Consider the following 20,486-nt stretch of genomic DNA (forward strand, 5'->3'; position numbering starts at 1 on the left):
GCTTCACAAACGTGCAGGACCTTCACCCCCAGCAGTCTCATTTCCAGTAGGGTAAGTAAGGTTCCGTTTAAGCTGTTTATGTAGCCTGTATGTACCAACAGTGTAGAAGTGACCAGGCTATGTGAGGTAGTAGCTGCGTGGCTCTGTTCTCCTGGTCTCTAAAGCATAAAGCTCATTTGAGTTCTGTTTTTATCTGATTCGACGTTAATCTAGAAGTCCTCGACTGATCAATATTTCGGAAAGCACAAGCAGACGGCCACACTTTTTGGCGACATTGGTGATTAGCTCTAGGAAGTGGTCAGTATTTAGTCCCAGCATTTTGTTGCTCGGTAACATTGTAGCCTCATCCGTACCACGACGAAAGGCAATAATAATCTATTTCCATTCTTAATTGCTTAGGAAATGTGTGTTAATTACCGTGCCATTTTCAGGCAAACACCAAGCTGAACTCTAAATCCCGTGTGGGCCGCCGTAGCTCAGAGGAGCGCGGCTCGCAGGCAGAGTCCTGATTTACAAGCCATGCGCAGGGTGAGAGTTCCTGTACAGATGGCTTGAAGATCAGCAGAGTGGCGCTACTGTACCTCCAGCTCATCATGGCTGCCTCCACATTTTGCCCTGCGTTGTTGCCCTTACTTAGAATAAACTGTAAGTTTAACGGTGTTTACACACGTATTTCACTGAACAGAAGAGCTGCGTACTCATTAGGACTGACAGCAAGCAATGGCGTTGAGCGGCAGGGTGAGTTTCGTCATGTTGTCTGCTTTGTCCTCCTGTCAGCTGCAGCTTCTCGCGTTAGCTCAATGCTAATGTAGGCTGACTGGTCAACAGCCTGATCTTAGGCTAAGTATCTAACTCCAGGTTTTTCACACAGCTGGCTCAGCTTGAACTGTCTCAGTTTGATTTCGTACACATTGGTTATTTGGCAGAGAATAAGCATTTGGTTTTGTTAACCGCAGACACTTTTTACAAGCGCTTCGGTTTCGGCGCTATGTAAGTTAAATAATGGGCTGCTCGTTGATTTAACGGTACTGACGTTAGTGTTCCGTTTCTGTCGCTGTACTGGTGGCTTTCTCATCTCTTTCTTTAATTTCCTTTTCAGGCTTGCCAGAGAGAGGCAATCAGGGGCAGAGGAGACAGAGAAGGGTAGGTTAGGTTAACTCGGTGATTTTAACGTTCAGTCAAATAACGAATCGATGTTCAGCAGGTTAGTGTTAGGGCTTTTATTGTGTTATCAGCATGATCACACTTCATTTATTTCATTTCCAGTCATAACGGCCTCGTTTTAACAGATGTTTCTGAGGAGATTAGATAAAAGATAACCCATTTGTAAAAGTAAATGGAAAATTAAATCAAATGTAAATAAGTTGGACCCAGAAGGAGTAGCGGCTTAGAAGGTGTGTGTGTGTGTGTGTGTGTGTGTGTGTGTGTGTGTGTGTGTGTGTGTGTGTGTGTGTGTGTAAATAAGTTGGGGGTTAAGCTACACTCTTACTAAATATCTGGATAAAATCTCTGAGTGTTTCTGAATTGTTTGATGGTGTTGGGTGTTGAAGCTTTTGTGTCATTTTCTGTGAAATATGTTTCCTGCTTTTTTCTTACTGCTGCAAAATGGATAACTTGTATTTTGTGGCCATTTTGACTGGTAATGAAATAAATGGAGGGTGATTTTGCGCTCTGACTTTTGCACTGCACAGTACTGTACTAGGAGGAAAAACCTTTCTCTCTCTCATCCAGGCCGTTGAGCCACGGACAGAGCGAATGACAGTGGACCAGGACTGGACCGCTGTATACCCCACTGCAGCTTCTTTCAAACCAAATTCTGTCCCACTGCCTGTGCGGATGGGATACCCAGTTAAAAGAGGTGTGCCTCCTGCGAAAAAAGGCAACCTGGAACTTATAAAGGTGAACATGGCAGTAAACCAGCCAACTTAACTAGATCAGTTATTTAAAATGTTGAAGATACATCAGGTACACTTGACATGTATGCATTTGCATACCTGTGTCTATGTATAGACACTTAGAAATGTTAGTTCTTTGTATCAGGGACTTCAAAGAATTTAGAGGATGAGCATAAAATCAAGCATTCAGCCATGCAGTCTCCAAAACCAGAATGGGTTGTACTGAAAAGCTCAGTGACTCCATGTTAATGTCATTAGTGAATCAATTATTATAATGTTCGGATGTCCAGATATTTTGGCAATGTAGTGTAAATTTCACAATATTTTTTTTCTATGTAATGAATGTCATGCTGTTTAAAAATGATAACTAGTGGATAATAATAATTATTTAAAAAATGATCATTTTCTTATAATTAAGAATGGTCAGATCAAATCACGTTTATTTTCACGTCACATTTCCACAGGTGGAAAGTGAGTGAAAATCTTAGGTGCGTAGCCCCCTTATAGAATTATGTAAGCTGTTTGAGTCAGTGTTTATTTTGTATTGAGGCAGGGGGTGCTCTTCGTGGTTCTTTGTTTTGGGGCTTATGAATATATCCACAATGGTAATGTCTTTATCATGGGACTTTGCCATTCCCATTATTCACTCTTTTGCCAGTGTATCTCCCATGTCTAAGCTGAATATCTAGCTAGTTTAGTCACTTAACAACACTGCAGAGTAAACATGTTCTGTGGCTCAAAGTTGCATCTGCTTCTCAATTACATACAAGAGAAAATTACATAATACAGTAACACTCAATTGTCTATGAGGTTCACAGAGTAATGTGGGCAGCCCATTTTTATTCTTCCACTGGCAAGTTGATTTTGCTGATATGCAGCTGCTTTTGTAATATTGTTAAGGCTTAAATGGGAATGTCAGATTTTGTGCACACTGCTTTCAGAACACCTGACTGTTGAGTTTGCGTGTTGTATGCCTCTCTGCTCTGATTTTTATTTTAATCTGCCAATAATATGAAAATGAACGTCATTCCGCAATGTCTTACAGATTCCAAACTTCCTACACTTAACCCCAGAGGCCATCAAGAAACACTGTGAAGCCCTTAAGCGTATGCATTTTTATATTTCTACTCTCTTTGCTCTGTTGGTGGTGGTCTTTATTAATACTCACCCTTTCCTTTTCTCTTCTCCCTTTATTGATGCAGCATTCTGCACGGAATGGCCTGCTGCTTTGGACTCTGATGCTAAATGTGAGGAGCATTTCCCCATCCAGGTGGAGAGTAAGGCCTATGTGTCTGCTGGACCATCACTGAGGAACCCAAACGCTAGAATTATCACTCTCACTGTAAGTTTTCAGCACTGTTGTTCTAAAATGTCTTGTTGAAAGTTGAAACATTGTTGAAGGCTGCGTGTGTTTGAAAGTCAGTGTAATCTAGGTTTTAGTTTAATTTTTAATTAAATTCTTTAATTTTTCAAGACTGTTTTGTTTGGTTGCTCAGACTTGTACAGTTGTTGGGACAGTTTGGATTGATGAACCATGGCTCAGATTGGCAGTCATGTTTTAATCACTCTTTACAAACTCAGAAGTCACAGATGTTGTTCATGTATGTGTCTGGTGAAATACTAATTCACATCATATTTAAGGAAACAATATAATATCCCAGAACTTGCTTTATAATGGTATTACGTTTTAAAATCAGTATGTACAGTCAGATTGCGTCAGTGAGCACTGGATGGGGAAATGCAGTGGTGTTAGAAAAGCAGGTATAAAGATGGGAGATGTGTGTCGTTTTGCCTTTAAATTTCATCTCCCACCATTTGCTAGACTGACACTTGTTGTTAGATAAGGACCCTGACCCAGGAATTTGCATTAATCCTGCTGGATTAGGAAGAGAAAGGCAAGAATCTTAAGACTGTAGGATAAAGCCTGATGTGGCAGAGGATCTGTCTGAAACACAGGGAAAACACCTGAATGAAATGATGTCACACTGTCTGTTGGCACTGGGTGTGTAGTATACACGTCAGCCTCCCCGAAGCTACAGTTTCACTATATAGACTTACTGTTTCCCTCTAAAGTGTGATGAGGCTCGCTTAGAAAGGCATTAAAGCTAATGTGGTTGTAATCTCTGTTTTTCCTTTGTGAAAGTGGAAGCTGAGTAATGATGTCACAATGGATAAGTTTGAGCGGCTCTCCTGATTGGCTGATCCTGAAGAGGATTTGATGGTGGGGAGGAGTCTTGACATTTCACTTGGCTGGTCTCAACTGACCCTTTGAAATCTTTTCTTTTGACGAATGTGATTTACCCTCCAGAGAAATTTGGAAGACCAGATTAGAGTCCATGTGCCAGAAATAGCAGACTAGCCTGGGCATAATGCATTGGAAATCACTGCATGAGCAAGAGGCTGAAGAAGGAAAAATTGGATGAGAATGGACAGAAAAGATTGTTTATCTGTATGCAGTGAGCATTTTCTTGTGATTTTTAGTGACCACTGTGGTATAAACAAATGGTCTGCAACAACTGAAGTAGGACATTTTTGAAAATGTCACTCTGTGACCTTAAAAAACTCATCGTTATCAGAGATTCTTTCATTGTGTCTCAAATCAGTATTGAATGATTTAATATAAACTGAAATAGTACTGAATTGATTAAAATCAACTTGTATTTTATTGACACCTCATTTTTCTTGTTTCTGATATATTAAATAGTACATTTTCCTTGTTTTATTTCAGACAGTAAGCCTTGAGAACTATATTATTTACTGTACCATTTAGAATTATTATTTTGTTGAGTAATTTTCTCAGCAAAAATGCAGTTTCCTAAGACACACAAAACCGATTCTTTAAAGGGGTTATTCATAAAAAAGAAAAAAACAATAGAATTTACACAATTTTCTCATTGTTAGAATTTGCACTGAACTACAAGGCTAAAATAAGAGAAGTCATTATCACCAAAAAATGTTGCTAACTATTATATTAGCCTTGTAGCTCCAGTGTAAAATGGAGGAAACTTCCATTACTTGTTAGCTACATTGCATCACTAATGTGAAACTGAAGAAGCCAACTTTGGGAAAACAAACATGTCTTGGTAGTTCGCTGTGTTTGAGGTTTAAGAATAATACAAATTTTAGTTCATCTCTTATTTTTTGATGGATAGCCTTACATTCTACTCAAGCGGCCTCTGGTAAATTATGCACTTATGTTTTTTAAGAGCAGAGGTTTGTTTCTTCTCAACTTATAGTGTTGTATCTTTGAGAGCTGGCTAGTGAGCGTTGGCATAGTTTCTCCCTGTACAGAACACTTTATGGTTCTTTAAGATGTCTGTTAATCTTCCTGAGGGTGATGGAAAAGTCTATCTGCTCTTAGTCATTTGGAAGTAATCTGGATTTTTCTCACAGTATTCATAATTTGTTTTATTATCCACTGACTGACTTGAAATGATTTTGCGTATGTATGTATGTATGTATAAAGCTCCAGGATGCAGAAGATCATATACAGTGGGTTGCAAAAGTATTCAGCCCCCTTGAACTTTTCAACCTTTTGCCACATTTCAGGCTTCAAACATAAAGATATGAAATTGTAATTTTTTGTGAAGAATCAACAACAAGTGGGACACAATTGTGAAGTGGAACGAAATTTATTGGATATTTTAAACTTTTTTTAGAAATAAAAAACTGAAAAGTGGGGCGTGCAATATTATTCAGCCCCTTTACTTTCAGTGCAGCAAACTCACTCCAGAAGTTCAGTGAGGATCTCTGAATGATCCAATGTTGACCTAAATGACTGATGATGATAAATAGAATCCACCTGTGTGTAATCAAGTCTCCGTATAAATGCACCTGCTCTGTGATAGTCTCAGAGTTCTGTTTAAAGCGCAGAGAGCATCATGAAGACCAAGGAACACACCAGGCAGGTCCGAGATACTGTTGTGGAGAGGTTTAAAGCCGGATTTGGATAGAAAAAGATTTCCCAAGCTTTAAACATCTCAAGGAGCACTGTGCAAGCGATCATATTGAAATGGAAGGAGCATCAGACCACTGCAAATCTACCAAGACCCGGCCGTCCCTCTAAACTTTCAGCTCAAACAAGGAGAAGACTGATCATAGATGCAGCCAAGAGGCCCATGATCACTCTGGATGAACTGCAGAGATCTACAGCTGAGGTGGGAGACTTTGTCCATAGGACAACGATCAGTGGTACACTGCACAAATCTGGGCTTTATGGAAGAGTGGCAAGAAAAAGCCATTTCTCAAAGATATCCATAAAAAGTCTCATTTAATGTTTGCCACAAGCCACCTGGGAGACACACCAAACATGTGGAAGAAGGTGCTCTGGTCAGATGAAACCAAAATCGAACTTATGTTTGGCGTAAAAGCAATACAGCTCATCACCCTGAACACACCATCCCCACTGTCAAACATGGTGGTGGCAGCATCATGGTTTGGGCCTGCTTTTCTTCAGCAGGGACAGGGAAGATGGTTAATATTGATGGGAAGATGGATGGAGCCAAATACAGGACCATTCTGGAAGAAAACCTGTTGGAGTCTGCAAAAGACCTGAGACTGGGACGGAGATTTATCTTCCAACAAGACAATGATCCAAAACATAAAGCAACATCTACAATGGAATGGTTCACAAATAAACGTATCCAGGTGTTAGAATGGCCAAGTCAAAGTCCAGACCTGAATCCAATCGAGAATCTGTGGAAAGAGCTGAAAACTGCTGTTCACAAACGCTCTCCATCCAACTTCACTGAGCTCGAGCTGTTTTGCAAGGAAGAATGGGCAAAAATTTCAGTCTCTCGATGTGCAAGACTGACAGAGACGTACCCCAAGCCACTTGCAGCTGTAATCACAGCAAAAGGTGGCGCTACAAAGTATTAAAGCAAGGGGGCTGAATAATATTGCACGCCCCACTTTTCAGTTTTTTATTTCTAAAAAAAGTTTAAAATATCCAACAAATTTCGTTCCACTTCACGATTGTGTCCCACTTGTTGTTGACTCTTCACAAAAAATGTCAATTTCATATCTTTATGTTTGAAGCCTGAAATGTGGCAAAAGGTTGAAAAGTTCAAGGGGGCTGAATACTTTTGCAACCCACTGTGTATATATATATATATATATATACTACACTTAGTTCTGAATTAGATCCCTGTAACCTGTCATACAAATGAAATGTGAGATGAGATATTGTTTATGCTGTCCGTAGGTGAAGCTGTCCAGTTTGAACCTGGATGAGCATGCGAGGAAGAAGTTGATCAGACTAAGTGGAGAGCGTTACAACAAAGATACAGACACTCTCACCATCACCACCGACAGGTATATTATTCAGCTTTTAAGCCTTCATCACTGCTTGAAAAACAGCATACTAATTAGATTGTTAATGAGATTTCACAAAAGCTGAAGCAAATCTGACTCTTGTTTTCCATTGTAGGAGAAATTACCTAGAATGTTTTTTTTTTTTAGTTCTCTTTAAGTGGAATTCCATTGATTTCTCCTCTGCATGAGTCAATTGTTGATGTCAAAGTCATTGAGAGTGTTTTGATGTGAAATTGTGCATTGCAGAGAAAGATATTGTATTTGTTTACAGAGGTGATGATCGGAACCAGGGGTGTCATTGTCTAAATGCAAGTGTATATCTGTTTTATTTACTGTCCAAAATGTGAATGGATTCAACATGTTTTAGGCCCACACCATCTCACAACTTTTGTGAACAGTGTTTCAAGCATCATGCACTGTACATTATGAACGGAGACTGGTTAGATTCTGACTTGTTTCAGCTGAGTTGTGCATTAGTACCCAGGAATGCTTGACTATGATCTCAAGCACAATTTCAGTTTAGCACTACTGTATATTTGCCCCTGATATTCTTCTCTAATAGATGCAAGACTAAATGTAAAGAAGTTACTTAATGTATCTCTTGCTCAGCATAGAGATGAAATGTTTGACATGTTCCCTGGTTCTCTCTCACAACACAGTTGCCCAATGAAGCAACAGAACTATGATTATGCCATGTACCTGCTCACTGTTCTGTACCATGAGTCCTGGGTAAGTCTTTCCATTTTTATCCTTGAGTGACTGTTCTATGATTGGTGGTGCATATGAACTTGATAGAAAGTGTCTTTTCTTTGCTTGAGAAGGACAACATCTATTCATACCTATAGTCCTATGCCAAGTGATGGAATGTCTTTCCAAGCGTATTGCAGAGCCTACAAAAAGCACTGCTGGTGGTAGAGGTATTGAATATACGCTGAAGGCTATATGTTTTCCAAACACACAACAGCTCACCCTCTGCCTTTCATCCTACACATAAATATTTCAGGGTTTCTATTGTACCCCCACTCATTCCAGTGGGGTGCCTGCAGACAGTTGTGTATTTCCATGACTCTTTGAGGGCCCCCAGAGGTGGGAGAGAAAGAGAATGTGTAGTGGTTATGGGGAATATGTGTGCGAGAGGTTGTAGAGGTGTGGGGTTGCAGTTAATGAAACCCGTAATATCCTTAGTCTGAATGTTTGACTGTGAGAAGATCTCATGAGATGGTGTTTTATGGAGGTAGATACATTATGCTTCACATGTAAGCAGTTTGGGTTTACACAGAATAATTGGATGTGTTGATAAAGGTACCTACTCTGTGGAGTGTGGAGTTGTTAGCCACTCTGTATTGGAGACGATGTGCTGGTATATTATGACGCACATACTTCGTACATACCTGCACTGCACTAAATCCAATTAAACAGGTCTAATTATGCTCTTATTGTAACGAAGCATGTAGTTGGTCAGTTTTATTAAAGTAGTGGTGGTGTCCTCGATATACTCAGAAAAGAAGTTTATCCCAATAACATAATTTACCACAATAGAGATATCGTAGTAGTATAGTACAACATAACATGCCGTGTCAGCCCCATATTCAGTTAGATTTAATACTGTGTCAATGATCCATATAATTGACAATAATAGACAAGAATACTGTGTCTCCCCAAGATGAACTACAAAGTCTAGCATGCTGTTGATGCCACTGTCATGTGTCCCTTGAAGTAACGTCAGCACTGTTCTAAGCATTTCGTAGTCCATTTGTGCTTTAATCTTTGTAATTATATTGTTCAGCAAAATGTTATTAATTGCTATTATATTGTACTTGTAGCTACTGTGCTTGTACGATTGCAAAATTGCCATTTTACATAGGCTCCTGTTTTTCAAAATGTTTTGAACGCAACCAGCAGATGGTGCACGTCTGCACTTTTAGGGAAAAGAAGTGGGCTTCGGGTAACAGGAAAGCATGGAGTGTTTCTAGTTTGCATAATCTGCATATTCATCATTCGTCTTATTAGACGATTAGAGATGCTCTGGTGTCATTTTTAGTAGTTTGTTATGCAAAAATGTGTCAATTTAAATTGTATTTTTTATACACATATAAAAACAAACTGTAAATTAATAGCTGTAACTAATAGCATTCAAATGTGTAAATCAATTAGTTGTCTTTGGAAGTATTTGTTGCACCCTATTTGCATGAAACAATTGGAAGGATTTTAGTGACTAGTGTAAGCTTAGTGTAGATGGAACACGAGTTTCAGGGAACAGTCTTAATACGATACGCTTGAACTTCTCACAGGCAGATATAAAATCTGTTCTTTCTCACATTAGTCCATTCAGTCAGTTTCATTCAGTCTTGCATCAAAAGACCTTACCATTTACCAACACACTGCCTACCTGCCCTTTACTGTTTTCCCTCTGTCTTTTGGAGTAAAGGAAAAATGTTAGGCCTTTAACTCAGACAGGTATAAGGCAAAACCCTTAAAACCTTTTATAGATCACTTTACTTCCCCTTACGTTATTGAATTCCTCACTGATTGCCTCAGATGGACCCAGTTTGACTCTGATAGAGTCAAGTGTATTTTCCCAGCATGTCATGCTCACAAGGGACCATGTGGCCTGAGTGTTTTGGAACTTGGGCCTTAGCACTGCTGTAAAGACGGGGCTGTGCTGGAGAGTGGCCATGGGGGGTATTGTTAGCTGTCCTGGCTGGGAAGTGTAACTGTGTCCACTGGCCTTTGCAGGTACAATGGCTGCCACAGTAGTGCCTGTGAATGGATAGACACAGCTAGAGTGATGTTGGGCTGCAGAAGGAGGGGGACAGGAGTTGACAATGGGGGTGATTGTTGGTGACCATGGGGGTGATTATATCTAAGACCTGATTTACTTGCCAATAGTGCTACCGGCTAATCCGTTCAACCAGTACTCAAACTAATAGCGAGACAGAACTGCTTCTGGGGGGAAAAAATTGGGCACAAGTTATTCTAAATGCTTCAGTTTACAGAAGCACCACAGATTCCACTCACATTTCTGATAAAGACAATAACTTTACGTTTTGCAAAGCTATCTTTACCACAGCTACAGACATTTGAGTAATTGATATGTGCCTCCAAAACCTTTATCTTTGTAAATTTGTCTGAACTTACTATGTCCTTCATTTTCTGATCATTGTGGTTGTGATACAATTTTGTGACATAAAAAACAAGTCACTCAATCAGCCATCAGTTAAGCCAGGAACATGTTGCATAATTTCATTTTATCTATGACTGGCATTAGGTAAGCTTATCTAATTGAGTTTATTGATCATTTGATCCTAAATGTAGATTCTTTTAAATGGATATTTGTTCAATTATATGGCAGAATGTTGGTCTGTGAGGTCTTGCTGTAAAGCATTGGGCTGCTTCCACACAGATGGCCTTTTAAAGGTACCATAATGCCTGTAGCATCCAATTATTTCCTTATCTTCTGCAGTAAAAGGGTAATCACATCATGTAGCCAGAAACTAATTGATCTGTTTCTTTAATTTGGGACTTTAAATTCAATCACAGGGTCACCAACCACTCAATACTATCTGTTTGTTGTAAGTGATGCCCAAAGCTTTAGTTTAAGAGAAAAACCAAGAAGGATGTTCAGAAAAAAGTAGTAAGGGACTTTTTTTCTGCTGTTGGCAGGGATGTTAGTGAGCAGTGTAGTAATGATAGTTATTAGACTTGAGCACCTGGACTGGTGAAAGTATTTATCTGCCCTGGGGCATGCATATGGCAACCCAGACAAATACACAAAAACAAAGGAGCTTTTGTATGAGAAACTCTTGTATGATTGAGTTTGAGACCAGCTGCTGATGGAGCTCTATGCATGGGGAAACTTGAGCCTCTGTAGATGGCTACAGATGTTAGTCATCATATTGGTAAAACTTAGATGTGCTGTATACAAATGTGACTACACTCAAACTGTCTTTTCTATAAATTTGAATAGCAAGCTAGGGAGATTGAGCTAAGCCTGCTAAGGCCAGAACACGTCATGATTGTTGCTAAGAATGTGCTCTATTGAGCTCAGTTCAGATCCTTGGTTTCTTTTTGTGCTCTGTATACTCCACTGTCATAGAGGCCCCATAAAGAGCCATTATCCCACGTGCAACAATGACTCTAGTTTTTAGAAGTTACCAAAGATATTTAAATGTCTACAGTGTCAAACTATTTTACAGTGGGATATATAATCTGTGGTGCCTTTTATCAAAACATGGGAAACTCAAATGTTACCGTGAGGCTATTTTTTGATTCAAGCATTCACTATATTTGAGACACTTTCCACAAGCTGCCTGCCACCAAAACCATGTACATGCCACATTGCTTCTGGATTTAAATTGCCATTAACAGAAACAGCTTTTGATTTTAACCCTTGTGCGGTGTTCATATTTTTGTTAGCTCGGTGGTCTGGTGGACCCACCACATTTTTTTTTTTTTTTTTAAATCATAAAAATAACAGTTTATGTAAAAATACCAGCTGTTTAAAATATCACAAGTGGCCAGCATAGGTTCCTCCTTTAGCAGATGTAGCCAGTCAATAGCCTGTCCATGTTGTGTACATACATACACACACACACACGCACACACACACACACACTCTCTAGCAGCAGGCCATATAGGAGGAGAGCAGAGTGAAGGACACGGCACCTCCACACTTTTATTCCCCGCAGGTTCACTCACCCTAACACTACACATGTAATATAAATGTTTAAGGGGTTTACAGTGTAAAGTCACTGAAATAAAATAATTTTATATGTTATTCACAGAAAATGATCAAAGGCCAAGGAATGAGAGGTTGAAATAATAAATCCCATCATTTTTTAAACACTGAAAATGGGTCCCACAGACCTCAACACCAAGGTTTAAAAATATGTAGCAGCCCTGTTATAGTGTTCCAGTATTCAAGAAAGTTTTTATATCTGATAATTGAAATATTGGTTTTCTGGGTTGCTGGATTGTTTTTGTTGTCCATGTTTCACCACTACATAAATAATATGAACAATGAATTTATGAGCTTATGAAAATTTACTTATGAGTCATAAGTAAATTTGAATAATTTACTAAAGAATCCTAAAGGATCCTAATCAAATTGAATCGTTGTAACAGAGATTTTACACCCATGACTAATTTCTAGACTGTTTAATTTTCATCTGCCTTTTTTTTCAGAAAACAGAGGCATGGGAGAAAGAGAAGACACGTGCTGACATGGAGGAGTACGTTTGGGAGGACAGTCCGTCTCAGAAGAACATTCTAGAAACCTTGTTGCGCATGCGTCCACTTGGGGAGAAGGAGGAGGAGGGAGAAGTGCGGGAGGAGTTACTGGGGCGCGTGGAGGTGCAGGAGTACAAAGACTCCGTAACCAAGCTGAAGAACGAGGGAGAGACTGAGACCAACATGCAGCAATACAAAGAGGCAGTGAAGAAACTTCTCAATATCTGAGGAACATTGTATAGATGAGAGGGAAGCTGGATATGAGCCTTGCCAAGCCAAGAGTGCTGATTTAGGATAAGTTTCTAGCCATGTGTAACATAATGAATGCAGCTGATATGATGGAACTGGAACTTAATCATCACTCTTGTACTGAGATCCCTGGTGCATGCGGGATTAAGTCTCAAACCAACCAGTTTAGACCTTTTCATCTTTACCATGTGCTTAAACATTCTGTATATGAGAATATTTACCTGTAAAGATTCCGTTTCTAAGGACTAAGGTGCACAGGTGCTTCTCTATTGGCTAACCATTGATAACGATGTCATATTTTCCTTAAGCATCAAATATACAGCGTCAAGTACTGGAAGTAAATGCTTAATTGGTGGTTAAAGTTAATTGGTGGTCCTGTTCTGATTTTTTATATGTATTTATATGTATCAATGGCAAATTAAATTGTCTGGTGTTCACAAACCATATTTGCTGCCTGCTTACCCGAGTTGTGAAATTAGGGCAGTTCAAAGTTATTTCCTGCTGTAGCTTGGCAGTTCTCTTTCTGACACATGAATGTGAATCGGTCAACTCTTCCTAGCCTAAAACGTACCATTCTCCTTAAAAGCAAATTCCGTACCATTACAGACACCCTACTCAAAGGATGCTTTCAAGCAGAGTCTGGTAAATATACCCTGTTGCTCCATTAGGTTCCACTCTGATCTTCTGGTTATGGGAAAAGAGTAATCCGAGACATTCGAAAGAGTTCCGGCTTCTTCCATTTGGGCATGGGGAGAAAAACTAGTCCAAGCCCAGGTGGCAGTACCACTCTTTTAACAACTCCAAGCACTTAGGGACCAACTGCCTTTAAAGAACAAAACTGAGCTTGTTGGCTGTCTTGCTTGGAAGCGCCCATAATACTACTTAACGTTTACTCTGCTGGCTGAGTTTCCTTGCAGAGTTCAGTATTACTTTTTTATGTGGGTGTGGGCCTTCCAGGAACAGAATGACACATCTATGTGTGGACAAAATAAAACATAAGAACATAATCTCAGAAAGCACCTGAAACCAAGCACAGGAATGCTGACATCTGTCCAGTGCACCTGTTTCAGCTAATGACCAAACCATCATTTGTATTCAGAGCATGTTGTGAAAGATCCACTCAGTTATTTACCTGAACTCTATTTAGTAGATAGGAACAGAGTTGTTTTAATATAAAGATTAAGATTACATATGAAAGATCTTCTAAAAAATAATCTTTTTCAGGTACATTCATGACTGTCCAAAAGTGTTAGCTCTCATCACAATGGACCACTATGGTTAATGACTGCACCTCTGTTAGAAATGATAGATGTTGATCCTTAAATGTTATAAATGTATGGAGAAGAGGGTTATCCACTGAATCTGGTCACAATACTGCCCTTAGCAAGTTCATTTGGAGCAGGATATTAGAGTCTTCAGGTCCACACAGCTCCTTCTTAGTCTCACACATTAATATAAGGATTGCCAATTTCTGCAAATTAAACAGTCAAAAGCAGTAGAGAAATCTTCATCCTTCTGTGGAACATAACTATGATGATGATCATGCGAGGGTATTTTCCCAACTTTTGTCAGAGTGAATTGTGACTGGGATGTACAAAAGGGACATTTATTAGCAGCTCCTACAACAAAAAACACCTTAGAACACCTTAGAAGAGTTCTTGCAGTCTTACGAGCTCTCTCTCACAATGACGTACTTGATAAGTCTCATTGAGCCACTCTTGCCTCTCAGAGTAGTCCGGTATCTCCCCTTCCTCCTCCTCCTACCCCTCCAACTCACAGCCATAAGCACTGAACAGCAACAACCAAACGCTATGGTTGCACAAGTTGCCAAGGCAACCAGGACAGTGTTAGCTGCCAAATGCCACACTGGTGTTGAGCCTCCGTCACCTCCAGGCCACGAGTTGTCACCTGTTGTAATGTTCCGGCTTATGTATCCTTTTGTGTCGTTGGGGTATGGCTGGCTGTCCTCCATGCTGGTAGGGGGAGTCAGAGAGGTGGTGACTGAAGCTGCTGGAGATGAGGATGGTGTAGTTGAGGTTGTTGGACCAGAAGAGGTTGTGGAATGCTCAATTCCATTGGAACTGGTAGTTATATTGGTGGAGGTATCCAGTTGGCCATCTGTTGGTGGGGACTGAGTATTACCTCCTGCTACTGCAGGGTTTGAATATGTAGTGTTTGTAGGCTGAAGATAAGGCCAATATATGGTTGTATGGCTTGAAGCCATCTGTGGTTGTACAGTTGTGCTTTTGAGCGTAGTAAGAGGGGTCAGTGCTGAGGCTGCATTTGTAGAGCTTAGCTGGACTGGAGCAAGTGTACTGTGGACTGAGGTCTTATCAGTAGTGTTTTGTTGAGTACTGATGAGTGGGATTGTTGTGGTAGGTTTGCTATTGAGTGCTTTACTGTTAGATGAAGTCAGGGTAATGAAGGTGGTAGATGAGGCGTGACTGGTTATAGATGCTGTTGTGGATGCCCATGTGTTTTGCGTGGCTGTAGATGCTGTTGTGGATGCCCATGTGGTTTGAGTGGCTGTAGATGCTGTTGTGGATGTCCATGTGGTTTGAGTGGCTGTAGATGCTGTTGTGGATGCCCATGTGGTTTGAGTGGCTGTCGATGCTGTTGTGGATACCCATGCAGTTTGACTCTTGGCAGATGCCATTGTGGTTTGACTGGTTGCAAATTCTGTTGTAGATGTCACCGTGTTTTGACTGCTTGGAGGTGCTGTCGTGGATGCCCGTGTGGTGGTCATAGGCTCGTTTGTTGAGCCTGGTGTGGGATGATTGGAGAATGGTGAAACTGTTGTGGCAGTGGTAGGAGGCTGGGAAGGTAAAGTCACGCTTTTCTGAGATGTGTAGAACACAGATGAAGGTTGCAATGTACTCTGTGGAGCTGTGGATGCCCATTTGGTGGAAGTGGTAGTAGTAGTAGGGTTTGGTGAGTGATTGTCAATACCTTGAGTTGCTTGGTTGACTGGATTGCTGGGTGAAGTGGGGCTCCTTAGGGTGGATCTCCGAATGGAAGGCACAGGAGGGATGTTGTGGGTATAATCGATGGAGACAGGAGTAGTAGAGACAGGCACTTCAGATGTAGGTGAGATGGTAGATGTACTTGTGCTGGTGGCAGGAGTGGCAGGGTGAGTAGAGCTGCTTGGTACCATGTGAGGCCGGTTGAACTGACGCTTGTCAGATGCAAAAGGTTCAGATATGTTGACCCTGGATGAGGCATGGTTAGGCAGCACTTGGTAATTAGAGGTAAAGTGTTTCCCAAACACCAGCAGGTCAGGATCCACACCTGTAGAACACATCTGGAATCAACTCATATTTTAAACAAATATGTTAGAACTACATGCTGAGATTCAAAGATGTTATCCAACTCAGCATTGTTTAACAAATGTAAAACACGATTTAGGCATTTCAAATGTTGTATTAACCTCTAGTTTCATTGAATGGCACATACTTGTTAGCCCCACCTTTAGTAACATTGTAGAGGATGACATTGCCTCTTTGGCGGAGGATGCAGCTTTCCAGTGTTGGGCAGTGGAGGTGAAAGCAGTTGGCACTGTCCTGAGTGGTGTTGTAATGATACACAGCCAGGTTACAGGAGACTGTAGTATGCAATGAGAAACCAGGTTGGAACTGTTGGTAGGGCTACTAAGAAGCTGACCCTATATTCTAAAACCATGCAGGAATCTAGTTTCTGAACATTAGCTCAGTGATCTTTCACAGCAAGACCGTGGTTTGCTTCTGTGTGAAATACACCCTGGTTTGCTGATTTTAAAGATGAAACAGACTGCAGAGAAGCAGGAAAACATCTAGAACACATGTGTCAGGCTCTAGTCCTCACAGGACAAAACACTGCAGACTTCAGTACACTGCCTCATTAAACACACCCAGTTCAGCTCATCAGCTAATTAGCAAGGCCTTAATGAACTGAACTGCGAGTGTTAGATGAGAGTAAACACTAATTGATTCTATTGATTAAAACTGTCTGAGCTGATCTGCGTTCTGCAGGCAGAGTGGTCACTAAAGGGCCAGCAGAAAGAGGCTGCATGCAGTGGCATAGTGAAAATTTCAGGGATCCATAGTGAGAGTGAGAGTCATGGCTCTGTATGTTTGTGGGGCTGGTACACAGGCTAAACTTACACGGGTAACCTGAAATCAAAACGGACCCTTTTTAGTTCTTTAGTTAGTTGTGTTTGGCATACTTTTTATATCATTTAAACAACATCACACTGTAATGACATTTTCCCTTTAAAAGTTCTCTGCCTTTAAACTGTCTTCTGATTCTTGATTACATCACTGTGCACTGATAGGCAGTAGAAACATTACTCAGTGATGTCGTATTTCACCTTCCCATCCCATTTCTCATTTCTGGGTGAAAAAAAGCCAAATGAATTATTAAACCTGAGGATGTGCTGGTTTACAAATATAGGGGTCAGTGACAGACCACTGGTTTACAGAGGTGTTACTTTGTAGTATCTTTTGCAAGAGTAGTTTGTTACCAACAGCCCATCTAACTGCAGACACGCTGCTCAGAGGCTCTTATAGAACCACCAACACTTGACATTCATGCCAGCAGCCTCTCACTACTCTATTCTCAATCAGAATCAACATTTACATGCTCAATTTCTATTTGTTTTTATCCTCTCTATGTTGAAAAACGGCTGAAATGGCCCAATAAAAATTCTTAATAATCATTATCGGAGACTGACAGACCACATCTAAACTCCATCTGGGCAAAAATAGATATTTTACACTAAAGAAAACGCCACAAGTGCTATGTGATATATTCAGTCATAGCCGAGTACACTGTTCATACTGCAGTGTTCTTAAATATTACAGCACGCAGTCATAGCTGAGTACACTGTTCATACTGCAGTGTTCTTAGATATTACAGCACGCAGTCATAGCCGAGTACACTGTTCATACTGCAGTGTTCTTAAATATTACAGCACGCAGTCATAGCTGAGTACACTGTTCATACTGCAGTGTTCTTAGATATTACAGCACGCAGTCATAGCCGAGTACACTGTTCATACTGCAGTGTTCTTAAATATTACAGCACGCAGTCATAGCCGAGTACACTGTTCATACTGCAGTGTTCTTAGATATTACAGCACGCAGTCCTAGCTGAGTACACTGTTCATACTGCAGTGTTCTTAGATATTACAGCACGCAGTCATAGCTGAGTACACTGTTCATACTGCAGTGTTCTTAGATATTACAGCACGCAGTCATAGCTGAGTACACTGTTCATACTGCAGTGTTCTTAGATATTACAGCACGCAGTCATAGCCGAGTACACTGTTCATACTGCAGTGTTCTTAGATATTACAGCACGCAGTCCTTGCTGAGTACACTGTTCATACTGCAGTGTTCTTAAATATTACAGCACGCAGTCATAGCTGAGTACACTGTTCATACTGCAGTGTTCTTAGATATTACAGCACGCAGTCATAGCCGAGTACACTGTTCATACTGCAGTGTTCTTAAATATTACAGCACGCAGTCATAGCCGAGTACACTGTTCATACTGCAGTGTTCTTAGATATTACAGCACGCAGTCCTAGCTGAGTACACTGTTCATACTGCAGTGTTCTTAAATATTACAGCACGCAGTCATAGCCGAGTACACTGTTCATACTGCAGTGTTCTTAGATATTACAGCACGCAGTCATAGCTGAGTACACTGTTCATACTGCAGTGTTCTTAGATATTACAGCACGCAGTCATAGCTGAGTACACTGTTCATACTGCAGTGTTCTTAGATATTACAGCACGCAGTCATAGCTGAGTACACTGTTCATACTGCAGTGTTCTTAGATATTACAGCACGCAGTCCTTGCTGAGTACACTGTTCATACTGCAGTGTTCTTAAATATTACAGCACGCAGTCATAGCTGAGTACACTGTTCATACTGCAGTGTTCTTAGATATTACAGCACGCAGTCATAGCCGAGTACACTGTTCATACTGCAGTGTTCTTAAATATTACAGCACGCAGTCATAGCTGAGTACACTGTTCATACTGCAGTGTTCTTAGATATTACAGCACGCAGTCCTTGCTGAGTACACTGTTCATACTGCAGTGTTCTTAGATATTACAGCACGCAGTCCTAGCTGAGTACACTGTTCATACTGCAGTGTTCTTAGATATTACAGCACACAGTCCTAGCTGAGTACACTGTTCATACTGCAGTGTTCTTAGATATTACAGCACGCAGTCCTTGCTGAGTACACTGTTCATACTGCAGTGTTCTTAGATATTACAGCACGCAGTCCTAGCTGAGTACACTGTTCATACTGCAGTGTTCTTAAATATTACAGCACGCAGTCATAGCCGAGTACACTGTTCATACTGCAGTGTTCTTAGATATTACAGCACGCAGTCATAGCTGAGTACACTGTTCATACTGCAGTGTTCTTAGATATTACAGCACGCAGTCCTAGCTGAGTACATTGTTCATACTGCAGTGTTCTTAGATATTACAGCACGCAGTCCTAGCTGAGTACACTGTTCATACTGCAGTGTTCTTAGATATTACAGCACGCAGTCATAGCTGAGTACACTGTTCATACTGCAGTGTTCTTAGATATTACAGCACACAGTCCTAGCTGAGTACACTGTTCATACTGCAGTGTTCTTAGATATTACAGCACGCAGTCCTAGCTGAGTACACTGTTCATACTGCAGTGTTCTTAGATATTACAGCACGCAGTCATAGCTGAGTACACTGTTCATACTGCAGTGTTCTTAGATATTACAGCATACAGTGCTGTACAAAAGCTCTAATGTCCTGAGAAAATAAGATTAAAGAAGCTCAGAACAGCACTAATGTTAAAATAAATACAAATCTGAAAACTGAAGTGTGTTTATTTGTGTAAAAAGATCGAACTGAGCAACACGAATGAGAGAGGAGCATGGAGCGGACTTTCCCAGAGTTCCTAGCGGCTTTATTGATTTCTGTTAGCTCTCATTTTTCAGTCAGGTGCTCTACTTTTCACTCCTGCTCTAAGTTTCATTTTCCCGAATTGTGTGTGAGAATTGTGTAAGATTGAAAGATAAGAACTATAAAAACGTCTCTGACCTAGAAAGCGAGCATATAAGCCGTGAGCTAAAGCTCAACGGTCGGTTTTGCTGCTTCTTTAACTCAGAACCCCGCGTTACTGCAGCGCCAGTCTGAGTGATGGCTGCTCACTTACACCGTCATGCTTTCAAACCACTGACAGACGCAGTTTACAGCAGTTTATTTGAGGCAGCGACTTTGCGAGGGTTCTTTAGAACCGGAAAGGTTCTGTTTAGAAGGGTGCGCTCTGTGTGGAGGCAGTGCGGGCGCGGGGGCAGGCTGAGCTGCGGAGCCGCTGCTGTGAGGCTCAGTGATAGTAACTCACAGTTGGCGGCGAGGCAGCAGGCGCGGCTGCACTGGAGCGCGCTCTCCTCCTGATAGAGCTGCAGCAGAGCGGCTCCTCTGCGCTCTGACTCCTCCACGGCGATGTAGAGCCCGGGAAAGCGGCGGATCCAGCAGTTCCTGTAGTAGCTGGTCGGGGAGCACACGGGGTCCGCTTGCTTAAGCCAACTGAACAGCCACAGCGCGATCCATGCGATGGTCATCGTTTAGATGGAGCTCCGAGAAGGCGCGTCAGACCATGTTAGCCAAGGCGCCGGGCTGTGTGTGTGTGTGTGTGTGTGTGAGAGAGAGAGAGAGAGAGAGAGAGAGAGAGAGCTGCAGGTGGGGCGTGTGTGTGTGGAGGAATGGAGGGAGTAAGATGAGTCTAAATCTGCTCCCACGCCCTCCTTCTGCAC

At 41.1% G+C, this 20,486-nt stretch overlaps 2 protein-coding genes across 2 annotated transcripts; one reads left to right on the plus strand and one right to left on the minus strand.

Moving 5' to 3' along the window:
• The first annotated feature begins 497 nt into the window (after window positions 1-497).
• On the plus strand, window positions 498-13,127 carry mrps35 (mitochondrial ribosomal protein S35). The gene is made up of 8 exons (XM_017701193.2): window positions 498-738; window positions 1,100-1,143; window positions 1,732-1,899; window positions 2,941-3,001; window positions 3,098-3,237; window positions 7,099-7,208; window positions 7,868-7,937; window positions 12,393-13,127. The coding sequence occupies exons 1-8, from the start codon at window positions 594-596 to the stop codon at window positions 12,663-12,665; spliced, it is 1,011 nt and encodes a 336-aa protein (XP_017556682.1). The 5' UTR covers window positions 498-593; the 3' UTR covers window positions 12,666-13,127.
• On the minus strand, window positions 12,867-20,368 carry LOC108429385 (mucin-5AC). The gene is made up of 3 exons (XM_017701087.2): window positions 20,075-20,368; window positions 16,153-16,287; window positions 12,867-15,974 (listed from the first exon to the last, which is right to left on the minus strand). The coding sequence occupies exons 1-3, from the start codon at window positions 20,292-20,294 to the stop codon at window positions 14,353-14,355; spliced, it is 1,977 nt and encodes a 658-aa protein (XP_017556576.2). The 5' UTR covers window positions 20,295-20,368; the 3' UTR covers window positions 12,867-14,352.
• Between the last annotated feature and the right edge of the window lie 118 nt (window positions 20,369-20,486).

Source organism: Pygocentrus nattereri, chromosome 11 (genome assembly GCF_015220715.1).
Source record: "Pygocentrus nattereri isolate fPygNat1 chromosome 11, fPygNat1.pri, whole genome shotgun sequence".
Lineage (NCBI taxonomy): Eukaryota > Metazoa > Chordata > Actinopteri > Characiformes > Serrasalmidae > Pygocentrus > Pygocentrus nattereri.

What these genes read in the sequence shown, in the direction of transcription:
- mrps35 (XM_017701193.2), top strand. Translation starts at nt 594, where the DNA reads ATGGCTGCCTCCACATTTTGCCCTGCGTTGTTGCCCTTACTTAGAATA. An exon ending in CAATGGCGTTGAGCGGCAGG is followed by an intron (nt 739 to 1,099) that starts GTGAGTTTCGTC and finishes TTTCCTTTTCAG; the next exon opens with GCTTGCCAGAGAGAGGCAAT. An exon ending in CTAGAATTATCACTCTCACT is followed by an intron (nt 3,238 to 7,098) that starts GTAAGTTTTCAG and finishes TGCTGTCCGTAG; the next exon opens with GTGAAGCTGTCCAGTTTGAA.
- LOC108429385 (XM_017701087.2), bottom strand. Translation starts at nt 20,294, where the DNA reads ATGACCATCGCATGGATCGCGCTGTGGCTGTTCAGTTGGCTTAAGCAA. An exon ending in CTGCTGCCTCGCCGCCAACT is followed by an intron (nt 16,288 to 20,074) that starts GTGAGTTACTAT and finishes TGCATACTACAG; the next exon opens with TCTCCTGTAACCTGGCTGTG. An exon ending in CCTCTACAATGTTACTAAAG is followed by an intron (nt 15,975 to 16,152) that starts GTGGGGCTAACA and finishes TGTGTTCTACAG; the next exon opens with GTGTGGATCCTGACCTGCTG.